General features: G+C 42.3%; 1 protein-coding gene across 1 annotated transcript in view; it reads right to left on the bottom strand.

The window, feature by feature from the left end:
- The window catches only part of PARD6G (par-6 family cell polarity regulator gamma), a 105,510-nt gene that overhangs the window by 65,558 nt on the left and 23,090 nt on the right, over positions 1–16,862 (bottom strand). Inside the window, exon 2 of the mRNA XM_067698767.1 lies at positions 4,001–4,223. Coding sequence (XP_067554868.1) covers positions 4,001–4,223 — 223 coding nt within the window. The remainder of the gene's footprint in view (positions 1–4,000; positions 4,224–16,862) is intronic.

Below are 16,862 nucleotides of genomic sequence, written 5' to 3'. Positions count from 1 at the left end.
TCAATATCCAGATAAATACAGAACTCCTAAAACTCAACAACCAAAAACAAACAACCTAGTACAAAATGGGCAAAAGACTTGAATAGACATTTCTCCAAAGAATACATATGAATGGCCATTAAGCAAGTGAAAAGATGCTGAACACCACTAGTAATCAGGGAAACACTAATCAAAACTACAATGAGCTACCACCTCACACCCATCAGGATGGCTATTATCCAAAAACCAGAAAGCAATGAGTGCTGGTGTGGATGTGGGGAAACTGGAACCGTTACACACTGTTGGTGGGGACGTAAAATGGAACAGCCACTGTGGGAAACAGTATGCGCGTTCCTCAAAAAAAATCAAAAATAGAATTACCACGTGACCCAGAAATTCCACTTCTGGGTTTATACTCAAAGAGGGTCTCAAAGAGATATCTGTCACTCATGTTCACAGCAGCATTATTCACGATAGCTTAAATGTGGATGAAACTCACGTGTTCATCAACCGTTCATCAACGGATGAGTGGATAAGCACAATGTGGTATCGTCACAGAATGGAAGGAGGACTAAATTGTGACACAGGCTACAACACGGATGAACCTGAAGGACGTGATGCTCAGTGAGATGAGCTGGCACAAAAGGACAAATCTTGTATGACTTCACTTATAGGAGGTACTCAGAGTTGTCAAAATCCTAGAGACAGAAAGTGGAGCGGTGGTTGCCAGGTTTGGGGGAGGGGAAATGGGGAGTTACTGTTTAAAAGTCAGAGTGATTCAGTTTTACAAGATGAAAAGGGGACGGATGGTGGCGGCTGCACAGCGCTGTGAATGTATTTAATGCCACTGAGCTGAACACTTAAGAATGGTTATGATGCTAAATTTTATGTTGTATGTATTTTAATACAATTTCACAAAACAAAGCAGTACAAAAATGTGGAAAATGTGGCATTAAATAGACCATGAAAAGCACGCTTGTTCACAGCGTGAGCTGAAACAAGCAGGCAGAGCAGTGCCTACTTAGCCTCGTCTGGAACATGCGTTGGCAACCTGTGCACGTCTGCAAACGATTGTGAAAGGGCCCTGCGTACTGATGTTGGGTTACAAACAAACTGGACTGAGTTCACAAACACAGAATCTGCACAGGGTGAGGACAGATCATAAATGGAATCCTATAACCCATGGCTGTTTCATCCACTTGGCATTCTTTCCCATCCATACTGCAGTCTGGACCCTTTAGTACTTTGTTCCTTTTTATGGCTGAATAATATCTCATTGGATGTATATACCACATTCTGTTTATCTATTCATCCACCATGGAAACATGTTTTCCATATCCTAGTATTTTGCTGAGGGGTTTTTACATCTATATTCATAAGGCGTGTTGGTCTGTAGTTTTACTGTGGTGTCTTTGTGTGGTTTGGGGAGGGGATTAGTAAGTGGCAAACAAATTCATTTTCCTAAACATCACTGTGGGTCTATTTCAACATCTATTAGAAGAATGACTCTTCATTTGTGATGGTCAAACAATTTCCTCTTACAATACACATCAATGTACAGAAAGTTATTAAGTAAACTACAGACCAGGTGTGGTTACAGTAAGATCATGAGAATGGCATTACTGTGACCCAAATCTCAGGACCCACGCTGTAGGAAAAGGACATGGGACTTGAGTGTCACCTCCAGAGGAACCTCATCTCTGCCCCACCCGTGACGGACAGCCCCTCTCACACGGTTAGCGAGTCCTTCCTGAACACGCAGGGCGCCAGGATGACTCCTGCTTGCCGCCGTCCACGGAAACACAACTGCCCTCGCCTCTCCCCCTGGGATGCAGTCTTTACAGTTGGACTCCATTGAGGAGAGTGAGAGGAGAGCCCCAGTCTCCCCAGTGATGGAGCGAGGGGCCAGGCTTTGGGACCATCAGGAACATTTTCCTCTCGAAGCCTGACAATAACCTGAGGTAGGTTCTCCCACTGTACAGATGAGAACATTAGGGTGGGGGGTCGTAGAGCCAGCGAGAAAGTGCTGGGGGCAGGGTATGAATGCGGCTCCCTGCCGTCACCTAACAGAGAAAGGCAGGGGCTGGAGGCGAAGCCTGCACCCTTACAACACGGGACGGCTAGAAACCCTAAGGCAGCTAGTTAAACTCTGGGCTGTTCCTCTGAGGCCAAGGGAAAGAGAAAAAGAAAATAATAAAGACAGGAGGCAGGGCCTGAGCCAGCAAGCTGAGCAGCAAAGCCATCCGAGCGACCCGCGGAAGCTGGTACATCCCCGCCTGCGGCTTCCCGCCTCACCTGAGCTTCGGTGACTCGACAGCACAGGCCGCCAAGTGTCCCTAGGGCTGCCCTCACAAAGGGCACGAGTGCCTGCGGCGGTGCTCCCAACGCAGCAGTACAGAGACGCCTGCTGCCTACACAGGTGGCAGAGCCCGTGTGCACATCCGTCACTCACAGGGCTTCACACCCACTACTCACCCTTCCGCACCCTGTGAGACAACGCCGCAACCTGGGATGGCCAGGGCAGAGCTGTGGACGTGGGATCTGGACCACGCGCCAGCCCTGGGAGCAACTGATGATACAACACAGAGAGAGCAGAATAGAGACAAGGGGATGGGGGCGGGGGGGGGGGGGGACACAGGCCAATAGAGACCAGGCCTCGCCGAGAGGGTGGACGGACGAGAAGAGGCACCCAAACGACATGAGGAGCGGCAGGCTCCCCGCGGCCCCAGCAGCTCCACAGCGAAGCGAAAGCCAGTTCCCCCAGGCCACCGTGAGGAAGTGACAGCTGTGTTGACTTTCAGTACCATCAGCAGGACACCCAGGCTAAACCAGGGCTGCAGATGCACAGCTTTCTGATCTAGTGCCAGGGAACCAGCCCGAAGTGAGGTCAGCAGATCCCCCGCCGTTCCCTTGCTACACACTCCCTTCCAACACCACAGACGAGAGGACAGCAGCAGCCAGTGTTCAGAGCACGGGCTGCCGGCCAGCACGCTCTGAGCACTCGCCATGTGCGGCCTCCCAACCTCGGGACGGCTTGGCGGGCGAGCACGCTTCGAACGCCGTCATGCAAAGGGCGGGACTCGGGCGGAGGAGAGAGAGCCAGGCACCTGGGCCCGCACTTGGGCCTCCTGCAGTCTCACGCTTACGAAGCCTGGCTCCGGCTCCCGCAGCCTGGAGGGCGCCCCGCCCAGCACGCTGTGCTGCGGCTTCTAGTGTCCGTGAAGCTGCCCCACTGCCCCAGAGGCTAAGACCGTTCTCTCTCCTGCGCTACGCCGGAAGTCCACAACGGCGAGTACGGCGTCCCCACCGCCATGCTGCTCCCCCGGGGTGGTCAGCACTTGCTGCGGGCACAGAGGTCTGCTCAGGGAAGGAGGGACGGTCGTGACCAGGGCAATCATAAGGTGCCTCTTTCTTTAACCTCAGGCCTCGCCTGCAGGTGGCTCTTTTCTTCAGTACGTTATGTAGAATTGCTAGGGTTCTCCCAAGTTCAGAGACGATGAAACAAATCTAACACGCAGCTCTGAGAAGTGACTCCACAGCAGGGTGCCCCACCTTTCAGCCGTTAATCTGTGTTAGTGACTTATTCTCACATAAAATGATATTGTTCTTACTTACAGCAAAGCTAGGCCTTCAGAGCTAAAAGTTAACTGAAGTTATAATCTAAAGCTAACATTTTTTTCAACCCTAAGAAGACAGTGGAAAACATATACTAACAACCTTAAGTTTCACTCTTGGGTGACTGGCTAATGCATCCAGTTAAAATACTGAAAATATCGAGATTATTTTTCCTCGGTATTTACAAATCATAAGTCAACACGATTTCAGGTGGAAAATGCAGCTTAAATATTGTTAAGCCTTTCTAAGAAATTAACGTCGACCAAACAGATGTTAATTTCTTTAGTCTCCCACCAAAGGCTAGAAAGCAGAATAACATGGTTCTGAAATTACAGACAAAATAGAAAACTGTATTTATTTCTTAAACGAGTGCCAAGCAAGAGCACGAGCTCAGCCTCCTCGGTACCTCGTTTCTGGATGAAGACCCTGAGCAGGGGGTTTGCGCTGGAGACCGCTTTGCAGAAGTTGTCATCGTTGTTGATGGGCAGCAGGTCGCCATGCACGTCCGCGTAGCCGATGGTCACCTCAGTGTTGGAGATGTGATGGGTGTGCACAACCAGCTTGTAGAAGTCTTCGAACTTTCCAGGCTTTTGTCGGTCCAAGGAGAACCTTCGGAACTCGGCTCCAAACTACAACGAAATAGACAGCGGGTCCGCGGACAGCAGGGAAAGGGCAGCAGCGCTGTGGCTCGTTCGCCTGACAAAGGAGCACTTACAGGGCCTCCAGGAGGCCTGGGACACAGCTGCGAACGGCACCCCAGTCCTCGGGGCTATGCGAGCCCTGAGGGGAGGGACCGGCTCGCTTGAGTGCAGGACAGGCGCTGGAGCTCAGTTTGTGGGGGACCCTCACCTCCTCTGAGGACGCTGGGGCGCATCTCCAGGCCCAGGCAACAGCACAAGCCCGGGGCAGCCTTAGACACTCAAAGGTGGGAGGGAAGCAAAGGCCAGCTGCAACTTCTGCACTCTTTCCTAAGGGCGATGGGAAGTCCTGGAACAATTGTAATATTAAGGAAGGAAACGATTTGATATGATTTGCATTTTTAAAAAGACCAAACGGCTGCAGGATCAGATGCTTCACAAATCTGGGGGCAGGAGCATAGGTTCTGGACTGGCCCAAAGGACAGAGCAGGTCTTTTCAAAAAAGATGCTATTCACTCTCCTGTTGTAGGAAACATGCAGGGCCCACCTCCTTCCTGTCAGCCCCTGGTTCTGGCTCAGATGCCCACAGAGTTGCCTGCAGACCTCCAGGCCACCTGCCAGGGGAGGACCCTGGGTCAGCTCCCATGGCTGGACTGTCCAGCGATCTCAGGAGAGGACCCTGGGTCAGCTCCCATGGCCGACTGTCCCGCGATCTCAGGAGAGGACCCTGGGTCAGCTCCCATGGCCGGACTGTCCCGCGATCTCAGGACACCGCCTGTTTGTTTGGCCTGAGGCTGCTGGCTCAGGACATGCTGTTGTCCCGCACTTGCCAAAGGGACCTTTATTCATCAGGCAGGACAGATTCTGTGCCCTTGTACATAATTGACAACTAATTATATTGGTTCCAAAATACACAAAAATGAAATGTCTAATGTTTACACAAACTAATAGTTACATCATCTAGACATTATGTCAACTACTCAAGGGCAATGCGACTCAAACCATACAGGTGTGAGTGGTTCTGAACTTTGGGGAGGCATCAGAATCACCTGGAGGACCCCAGAGTTCTGGAATTGCCTGATTTGGAACGCAGCCCAGGAATGTGCATTTTAACAAGTTCCCAGGAGAAGCTGATGGTGCTGGTCTGCAAAGCACACAGACAAAACCACAGGTTTAAAGGGTTAGTCTTCAGACCTCAACCTCCACAGATCTTTTAGAAACAGAGCCTCAGATCCCATTTCCCTTTTAAAAAGCAAAGGACAACACCCATCCTGCGCTGCCCCAGGAACGAAAAACTTCAAGTTTGGGAAAACCACCTTCAATGGCTAATCGAAACTGAAGCCTGGCTCCGCAAGCCAGGGCCCAGGGGAGCACTCTCCTTCATCCCCTGCTGCTGCCAGAGATGCCTCCCCTTGAGACGGGGTCCCTCTCCCCTTTACTTAAAAGACAAGCCCCATTCTCCTTCTCAGTATTTTCTCCAAGCGCTCACAAGAGCAGGCTCACAGTGAGCAGGGCGCACCCCACGCCTTACACACAGGGGAGACGCCCCGGCCGGCAAAACTTCCAGACACAAGAGACGAGCAGACAACACAAGGTTAATGGGATTCTTCATCATCAGTTATCCAGTCACATCACGAATGCTTATTTCAACAGCGGTCAACCACCATCCTTCCAGTCTCATATATCTCACACATGCTGACTTCCAGAGCAATTAGTTTTCATCAGTCTATGCCTTATTCACTAAATACACAAGAAGAGCTTCATCATGTCTAATGAAACCGGGTATTTTTATATATATATATATATATATAATTCCCAGTTGAATATTCCCCCAAACTGGACACAACACACTCACTTTCATCCAAGGGACACCAGGGAACTCTCATTCTTCTCCCTCACGCTAGACTTATGCCGCATCCTGCAACTTAAGTAATGAGGAACAGCATGCATTAAATAAGTCAGTTCTGCAATGTTTTAGTCCTAACTGCACTTGGTAATTAATTTCAGATGAAGTTTCATTTGTTTCTCAGTTCTTGTAATAATTTTCCTCAAAGTACATGTTAATTTGAAGTGCAAATGAGTTCTGGCTTTTTCCTGACAGAAAGTCTGATTTCTGTTGCATAAAGAGGCTGGCTTTGTCAATCCAACTATATGTTGAATATGCTTTATATGCTGAATGAGTTCCACAGTTGGGCAAAGAGAGGTGTGAAATGTGATACGATAAAAGCATTTTTTTCAAGCTTTCTTTTATTGTGGCAAAATATACGTAACATTCACCATCTTAACCATTCTTAAGTGTACAGTTCAGTGGCATTAAGTACATTCACACTGTTCTACAACCATCACCACCATCCATCCGCCTTAACTCTTTATCTTGTAAAACTGAAAGCCTATACCCGTCAAGCAATAACTTCACATCTCCCTGCCCCCCAGACCCTGGCAACCACCACTGTGCTTCCACTGTGCTTCCTCTCTCCCTCCCTCCCTCCCTCCCTCCCTCCCTCCCTCCCTCTCTCTCTCTCTCTCTCTCTCTATATATATATACACACACACACACACACACACACACACACACACACACACACATATATATGCATATAATTCTTTATCAGATACATGCTTTGTAAACATTTTCTCCCATTCTGTCTTTTACTCTGTGGATCTGGGTCCTTTAAGTAACCAGGGTGCTGGGAGGGAAAGCTGGACTTTTTTTTTTTTTTTTAAAGCTGGACTTTTGATACAGTTCTGTAACTTACTTCCTAACCTAGGTCAGGCACATTTAAGGCAAGTTTTTCTTAAAACTTTCCTTAGTAAGTATTGAACTTCATTTGAAATTGGTAATGGAGTGAGCCATTTTATGGGTCTGATTATCGGATAATAGGTGAAGGAGTGAAGCTCTGCGGTCACCCTTTCGTGAGTCCTGCCGTGGGAACACAGTCCAGTGAGATGCTGAACACCTTAAAGGGGTGGTGAGTCTCCAGTGAAATTCACTGTTGGTTCAGGCATTTCATAGGGATCCCTCTACCCTAATGCAGTGGTCTCCAAATGTCACATATCCCCTCAAGAATTTTGGAAAACCTACCACTATGAAGAGGATAATATACTTTTAAGTTGGCATCTAAGTTCTTCATAATAAAAATAAATAGTTGCAAAGGATATAATTTCCAGCATGCTGTAAATATTTCATTTAAAAATATTTTATCATATGATCTTTTAAATATAGTCAGTGAACTCTAAATGCCATAGTGGTTTGATACTACTGTCACGCATTTTAAAATAGAATGAACAAGCTCTTTTATAACAATCAGAAATTCAACAAGGATGAGAAACCCCTGCTCGCCACAACTAGAGAAAAGGAAGCCCATGCACCGCAACGAAGACCCAACGCAGCCAAAAAAAAAAAGAAAGAAATTCAACAAGGTTCCTTTTTCTCTTTGATCTCGTTTCCATTACACTACTCCAAGAGAATTTAACCCCGATATTTTATCCTAATAATTTATGCTTGATTACCCTATCACTCTTCTCTACAACAAAGTTAGATAAATTGAAATTAAACATTTTCCCCAAGGCCATAAGGCTCTCCTTGTGAAAAGTATTTCCAAGTTGTTTCTAATGGGTGGAGAGTTTTAGTTTGGAAAAATGGAAAATGTTCTGGAGTGGATGCACAACAATGTGAATGTAATTAACACTACTAAAACGTACAATAAAAAATGGCTGAGACGGTAAACTTTATGTATGTGTATTTTATCACATTTAGGAATCAAGTAATATAAAATAAACAAAACTAGATTTTTACAGTAAAAAGGTTCTAGATTGAGTCATTACAGTCATTAAATCAAGTTGGGACACATTTATAAAACCTGACAAATAATTATTAGCCTTCCAAAGCAAACATTTAAAAAACCTTTTAACAGAAAGTATTTATTGCTAAATGAGGCAAGGGCAGCATCGATTCTTCTGCTGTTTCTTGTTGTTGTGGTGTCGGCACTGAGAGGCCTTTTCACATGAAGCAGGAGATAGGCACAAAGATGCTCAGCCCTGTGAGTCTCGCCAAGTCTTGGGCCAGAAGTAACCACAGAGCAGCCTATCATTAGAATTATTTCAGACGAACTATTCGCTGACAATTCAATTAGGAGCACTTTCAAGTTTTTTGAAAACAAAGAGTTGGAAAATACTTGACTTGGAAGATTTATTGCCCAGCCATTAGAGCCATTCACTTTTTCAATTTCTGGCAACTATACCGAGAATTATACGACAACGAATTGTGCCGGCTAATTCCTTCATCTAGAGGCAACCTGTCTGATCTGATAGAACAGGGAAGTAAAAATATAAAATTAGTACCACATGCCAATATTTTTAAAAAATAAAATAGTTTTGTCATAGTAAAATTGGACCCTTACCTAACATCATTACAAAGATTAACTCGAAATGGATCCATGACCTAAATGTAAGGCCTAAAACTATAAAATTCTCAGACAAAAACATAGGGCAAAAGTTTCAGTCCATGAGGTTTGATAATGAGTTCTCGATATGACACCAAAGGCACAGGTAACAGAATTAAAAGAATAGACATTGGACTTCTTAAAAACTAAATTCTGTGCATCAAAGGACAGTATCCACAGAGTAAAAAGGCTTTAAACAGTGATAAATACAGTCGTACCTCTGTATCAGCAGAATCCTAAGAAGCCCAAGTCCCTTATAAAATGCCACACTGTATGCATATAACCTACGCACATGCCCCACCCCCACACTTTAAATCAACTCTAGATGACATATAATACCTAATACAATGTAAACACTAGGTAAATAGTTGTTAATACAATGTAAATAGTGGCCAGTGCACGCCAAATTCAAGTTTTACTTTTTGAAAATTTCTGTAACTTTTATTCTGAATATTTTCTATCCACAGTTGGTTGAATCCACGGATGCAGAACCTGTGGACACTGAGGGTCCACTGTATTCAGAATATATACAGAATTCCTAAGCAAAATGTTATTCAGCCTTAAAGAGGAAAATTCTGGCATCTGCTACAGCATGGGGCCTTGAGGACACTATGCTCGATGAAATAAGTCAGCCATAAAGGACGATACTGTAGGACTCCACTATATGAGGTACTCAGAGTCGTCAGAATCATAGAAAGTCCCATGGTGGTAGCCATGCGCTTAGGAGGAGGGGAAAATGGTTAGTTATTGTTTAATGGGTATAGAGTTTCAATTTTATAAGATAAAAAGAGTTACGGGGATGAATGGTGATGGCTGCACAATAATGTGAATGTATTTAATATCACTAAATTTAAAAATGATTAAGATGGCAAATTTTATATTCTGTGTATTTTTAAAATTTATTTATTTATTTGTTTATTTATTTAGTTAGTTTTGGCTGCGTTGGGTCTTCATTGCTGCACGCAGGCTTTCTCTAGCTGCGGCGAGTGGGGGGGAGACGCTTCATCGTGGTGCGAGGACTTCTCGTGGCGGTTGCTTCTCTTGCTGCAGAGCATGGGCTCTAGGCGTGCAGGCTTCAGTAGTTGTGGCACCCGGGCTCATGGGCTTAGTTGCTCCGCGGCATGTGGGATCTTCCCGGACCAGGGCTCAAACCCGTGTCCCCTGCATCGGCAGGCGGACTCTCAACCACTGCGCCACCAGGGAAGCCCCTGTTCTGTGCATTTTAACACAAATTAAAAAAAAAAAGATCTAGGGTTCCTTGTCAAAATGGCTAATTCTAGATATGAGTCAAGAACCTTATATGACCCCGTGAATCTCATCCTTCTAAGAAGCAAGGAATTATCAAAGACTGTTAGGGTCATATCAAAAGGACTCAGGAACTAGTTTGAATGATCTCCCAACAGCTGAAGATGGGACATTTGTGCATTTATCATCTATAAGGATAATAACTGCTATGGACTGGAACACATCCAATACGTATAAATAATGCATATTTGTTTATAATGAGAACCAAAATTTTATTTTTTACTTTTTGGAGGGTGCCAGGGAACCAACCTACTACTTTGAAATAAGTAAATAAAAGGAAAGAATCAAGCACTTTCCCCAAAGAAACAACATTAATTATTGGGAAATTAACAGATGTAACAACTCCTTATTTCCCAAAGCTTGCAGATAAATAAACTGTCATTCCATTATTATCTTGATAATATTTACTGAATTTTACAGCTGACCCCACCTGTTATTCCCACAATAGGACAGTAAAAATGGGGGAGGGGGTTCACCTCTTTAAATTTTTTAGTTATCTCAAATATGAAATAATTAAGTCAGTAATCAAAAATGAATCGGCCTCTAAATGAAATGTACTTTTATTTCCTTTAAAAATATTCCGTAAGTAATAAAATGATCATTATAATTAGAGAACAAAGGTTTACCTACACATCTATTTTGACCCTCTTTCCCTTCAGGAAGAAGGGATACTTCTGACAAATGCTTGTTGAATGAATAATACCTAGAACTTAGTTGCTACAAAAGTAATATGCTATTGAGTGCACTGTGTTACTGATAAAGTCCTTTGTCAACAAGAAGCTTTTCCTTGGTCAAGAAGCAAGGAGACAAAAAAGAGCGGTAGACACCCAAGATAGCTAAGAGCTGGGGAAGTACAAGTTATTTGTTGTTCTAAATGAATCTTGAAGTACTTCTAGAGCAGCGGAGTCATGATCTGCAAAACTCTGTTCCTCCATAAAAGCAATGAGAACCCTGGCAAAGGTCGTGAAAAGTCAACTTTTTGAGAATTCTGGAAATTAACCAAAGGTTTGCAAGCAATAATCCACGTGCATTTATTCCAGAAAAGCAGCTGAATCTCGGAACAGCGAGTTTTACGGTGTTTGAACTTCCCCCGTTCCTCAGCTTTGAAAACGGGCAGCCAAATAGCTTTACAGGGGGCAGAACCGGCTTGGAGCTCACCCAAAAGCCCCATACTTAGAGAACTGTCATCTTTAAACGTGTCTCACAAGTCCCTGGAAAAGCCCTGTTCACAGGGTTTGTCTCTATGTGACCTGAGTCAGAGATCACTCATTGGGAAAAGCCCTTTCCTCAGGACATTTGTTGAGAACAACCAGCAGCAACTGTTTAATGATTAAAGATTATACAATAAAAGTTCCATTTTTAAATGGAATTTTTACAACATGAAGGAAATTATATTCTTTCTAACTATATTTATTACAAGAAAACTTAGATGTAAACTTCAAAATATGTTATCTGTTCTACAGAGGTAATTCTCAAAATTCTTTTAGGGGGTTGTAACATATGAAGATTACTGCATTAGGGTATAGGAATCTCTACAAAAGTACCTGAGTCAAGTACCAGCTGGGACAAACACAATAAAAAGAAATGCTGGGGATTCCCACCCGTTAGGATGGCTACTGTCAAGAAACAGAAAACAAGTAGTCGTGAGGATATGGGGAAAGTGGAACCCTGTGCACTGTTGTTAGCAATGTAAAATGATACATCCACTGTAGAAAACAGTACGGAGGTTCCTCAAAAAATTAAGAATTACCATACGGCCCAGCAATTCAAATTCTGAGTATACCTCCAAAATAACTGAAAGCAGGGTCTCAAAGAGATATTTGTACACTCACGTTCATAGCAGCATTATTCACAACAGGTTAAATGTAGAACCAACCCAAGTGTCTATCAACAGATGAATGAATAAGCAAAATGTGCTTTATCCATGCAATGGAATGTTATTCAGCCTTAAAAAAGGCAGGCAATTCTGGCATATGCTACAACATGGACGAACCTGGGAGACAGTATGCTCAGTGAAATGAGCCAGTCACAGGAAGACTAATACTGTATGACTCCACTTACATGATGTACTTAGAGTTATCACAAGCACAGAGACAGAAAGTAGAACGGTAATGCCAGGGGTTGGGGGAGGGGGAAACTGGAAGTTACTGTTTTTTCTTTTTTTGAAGGGAGGTCACTTAGTACACCTTCTTTTTTTTTTGTTGTTGTTGTTTTTTGGCTGCGCCATGCGTCATGCAGGATCTTAGTTTCCCAAGCAGGGATTGAGCCCGTGCCCCCTGCCCTAATCACTGGACCGCCAGGGAATTCCCAGAAGTTACTGTTTAACAGGTATAAAGTTTCAGTTTAACAAGATGAAAAGAGTTACGAGGATAAATACTGGCATGATTGTACAACAATGTGAATGCATTTAATACCATTAAACTGTACACCTAAAAATGGCTAAGGTGGTAAATTTTATGTTATGTGTATTTTACTACAATAGAAAAATGGAGGAAAGTTTTTAAAATGGTGGGGAATGAGGTATCCATAGAAGGCTTTGATAAGTTCTGATATATTCCTGGAAATATAAGGGCGCATTCATGTGCAGGACTGTGTGCATGGTCAGGAAAGACATGAGAAGGTTGTAATCTCTCATATCTGGCTGACTTTGAGATTCTGTGCAATCAGGAAGTGAAGGCTAAAGCAAAGTTGTAAACTACTGAAGTGTTGACTGTGTGCCCCAATACGTGCCCCTTTTGGTACGTATAACCAAAAGGACTGGAGACTTACTGGTTAAAATCACTTGAGGAAATCTGTGTCCAATCATCAGATGACCATGAAGCTAACCAAGCAGAGCTTCAGTGGTCACATAAGAGAAAGAATACACTTTTTTACAGCATTAGTCCAGGAAAAGTCACTCAACAAACCAACAGCAGCAACAACCACAAACCCCTGAGGGAAGAGTCTGGCTTTCAGAGTTATCATGTCATGTTATTTAAAATGTTTAGTTTTCAACAAAATTATGAGATATACGAAGAAATAGGAAAAAATGGCCAGAGTTAAATAAAACAGTCAATGCAAACTGTCCCTGAGGGTGCCCAGAAGTTGCACTTACTAGACAAAGATTTTTAGATAAGCTACTATAAATATGTTCAAATTAAAGGAAACCAGGTATAAAGACTAAAGGAAACCATAAAACAATGTCTCACCACTAGAAAATAATAGAGACTAAAATCATTTTTTAAAAAAGAACCAAACAGAAATTCTAGAGTTGAAAATTATAATAACTGAAATGAAAAATTCCCTAGAGGGACTCAGTAGTAGATCAGAGGTGGCAGAGAAAGAACCAGCAAACTTGAAGATAGGTCAATTTAGAGTATCCAGTCGGAGAAGCAAAAGAAAAAGGGATGAAGGAAAATGAACAGAGCCTCAGAGACATACTATCTGTGCCATACTATGAAGCATACCAAGAAACACATCTTGGAGAAATCCTAGAGGAGAAGAGAGAGAGAGAAAAAGGCGAAAGGATATCTGAAGAGATAGTGGCCCCAAACTTCCCAAATCTGATGAAAAAGTTTAATCTACATATCCAAAAGTTCAACAAATTACAAGTAGAATAAACTCAGTGAGACCCACATCTAGATGCATCATAGTCAAACTACCAAACTCAAAACCAAACAGAGAATCTTGAAAGCAGCAAGAGAATAACAATTTGTCACGTCCAAATGATCCTCAATAAATTAACAACTGACTTCTCATCAGAAACCACGGAGGCTAAAATGCTGCGGAATGACATGTTCCAACTTGTGGGTGGAAAAAAGAATGTCAACCAAGAATTCTATATCCTGCAAAACTATCCTTCAAAATGAAGGAGAAATGAGACATTCTTAAATAAACAACAACTGGGAGAATTTGTCACTAGCAGAACTGCCTTACAAAATACTAAAGCCATCCTTTAGGCTGACATGAAAGGACACTCTACACTAACTTAAATTCACATGATGAAATAAAGAGCACTGTTAAAAGTAACTACATAGGAAAAAAAATAACTACATAGGTATGTACAAATGTGTTGCTGTTTGCTTGTAACTTTTTCTTCTCTCTGATTAAAAGACAAGTGCAAGGACTTCCCTGGTGGCGCAGTGGTTAAGAATCCGCCTGCCAGCCTCTTCAATAAGTGGTGCTGGGAAAACTGGACAGCTACATGTAAAAGAATGAGATTAGAACACTCCCTAGCACCATACTCAAAAATAAGCTCAAAATGGATTAAAGACTTAAATGTAAGGCCAGAAACTATGAAACTCTTAGAGGAAAACATAGGCAGAACACTCTCTGACATAAATTACAGCAAGATCCTTTTTGACCCACCTCCCAGAGAAATGGAAATAAAAACAAAAATAAACAAATGGGACCTAATGAAACTTCAAAGCTTTTGCACAGCAAAGGAAACCATAAACAAGACCAAAAGACAACCCTCAGAATGGGAGAAAATATTTGCAAATGAAGCAACTGACAAAGGATTAATCTCCAAACTTTGCAAGCAGCTCAATAACAAAAAAAACAAACAACCCAATCCAAAAATGGGCAGAAGACCTAAATAGACATTTCTTCAAAGAAGATATACAGATTGGCAACAACCACATGAAAGGATGCTCAACATCATTAATCATTAGAGAAATGCAAATCAAAACTACAATGAGGTATCACCTCACACCAGTCAGAATGGCCATCATCAAAAAATCTAGAAACAATAAATGCTGGAGAGGGTGTGGAGAAAAGGGAACACTCTTACACTGCTGATGGGAATGTGAATTGGTACAGCCACTATGGAGAACAGTATGGAGGTTCCTTAATAAACTACAAATAGAACTACCATATGACCCAGCAATCCCACTACTGGGCATATACCCTGAGAACACCATAATTCAAAGAGTCATGCACCAAAATGTTCATTGCAGCTCTATTTACAATAGCCAGGAGAAGGAAACAACCTAAGTGTCCATCATCGGATGAATGGATAAAGAAGATGTGGCACATATATACAATGGAATGTTACTCAGCCATAAAAAGAAACGAAATTGAGTTATTTGTAGTGAGGTGGATGGACCTAGAGTCTGTCATACAGAGTGAAGTAAGTCAGAAAGAGAAAGACAAATACCGTATGCTAACACATATATATGGAATCTAAGAAAAAAAAATGTCATGAAGAGCCTAGGGGTAAGACAGGAATAAAGACACAGACCTACTAGAGAATGGACTTGAGGATACGGGGAGGGGGAAGGGTAAGCTGTGACTAAGTCAGAGAGTGGCATGGACATATATACACTACCAAACGTAAAACATAGCTAGTGGGAAGCAGCCACATAGCACAGGGAGGTCAGCTCGGTGCTTTGTGACCACCTAGAGGGGTGGGATAGGGAGGGTGGGAGGGAGACGCAAGAGGGAAGAGATACGGGAACATACGTATATGTATAACTGATTCACTTTGTTATAAAGCAGAAACTAACACACCATTGTAAAGCAATTATACTCCAATAAAGATGTAAAAAATAAAAAATTTGAAACATAAAAAAAACAATGAATGTTGGAAACTTCAATATTCCACTTTCATTACAAAATAGAACTAGACAGAAGATCAAAAAGGAAATAGAGGACAATACTAGATCTAACAGTCTATACAATATGACACCAAACAACTATGGAATGCACATTCTTCTCAAGTGAACACAGAACATTCTCCAGGATGGACCACATTTTAGACCCTAAAACAAGTCTTAATAAATTTAAAAGGATTGAAATTATACAAAAATATGTCTTCCAACCAAAATGGAATGAAATTAGAAATCAATAATAGAAGGAAATTGGGGAAATTCACAAATATGTGGAAATTAAACAACACACTCCTAAATAACCAATGGGTTAAAGAAGAAATCACAAGGGATATTAGCAAATACAGAGAGATTAAAGAAAATGAAAACATACCATAGCAAAATTTATGGGAATCAGCTAAAGCAGTGCTTAGAGGAAATTCACAGCTATAAACACCCATAGTAATAGAAGAAGAAAGATATCAAAACAATAACCTAAACTACCACCATTAGAAACTAAAAAAGCACAAAAAGAACCCAATGCAAGCAGAAAGTAAGAAATTATAGAGATTAGAACAGAATGAATGTGATAGAGAATAGAAAAAAATATAGAAAATAACAAAACCAAAACTTGGTTCTTTGAAAAGATCAAAGTTCAACAAAAGTGACAAATCTTTAAGTAGGTGGACCAAGAAAAAAAGAAGATTCAAACTACTAAAATCAGGAGTGAAAGAGGAAACATTACTATTGAGCTTAAGGAATTAAGAAGGATCATAGGCAACCCAGTAGTAACAATCACACCTAACACCCAAGAAACTCCTTGAAGAATCGACTGGTTCTAGAACTGGTACACAAAATACATAAGATGAGCCTAGGAAATTTTATAACACCAGAAAGTAAGAAAGTGCTGAAAACAGAAACAAAACACATCATCATGGGGGTATGTCAAAGGAAACAGGAACCAACTGAAAAAGCTCCCAATTGCTGAAGCTGGAACCATATGAGCAACAAGATCAATAAAGTATACTGGATTATAACTCAGCATACAAAATAAATGTCCATGTGTCCATAATGACATAATAAATGAGAGAGAAGAGACAGATCTCCCATGCAGAAGAACACCAAATAATTTACGTAGATACACCAACTTCAAGGAGGTAGAACATAACTCCTTAAGTGTAGGCTGCACACAGAGTTCATTCCAAAGAATACAGTATGGAAAGGGAGAGAAAGAGTAACTTTAAGTGGAGCAATCTGGCAAACATTCTCAGCCAGGTCATCAAGGTCAACATCGACAGTGATAAGCCATGTTGACG

The sequence above is a fragment of the Pseudorca crassidens genome, chromosome 12, assembly GCF_039906515.1.
Source record: "Pseudorca crassidens isolate mPseCra1 chromosome 12, mPseCra1.hap1, whole genome shotgun sequence".
NCBI lineage: Eukaryota > Metazoa > Chordata > Mammalia > Artiodactyla > Delphinidae > Pseudorca > Pseudorca crassidens.
Note: the sequence above shows the minus strand (reverse complement) of the source record. Positions and strands in the feature narration are given on the sequence as shown.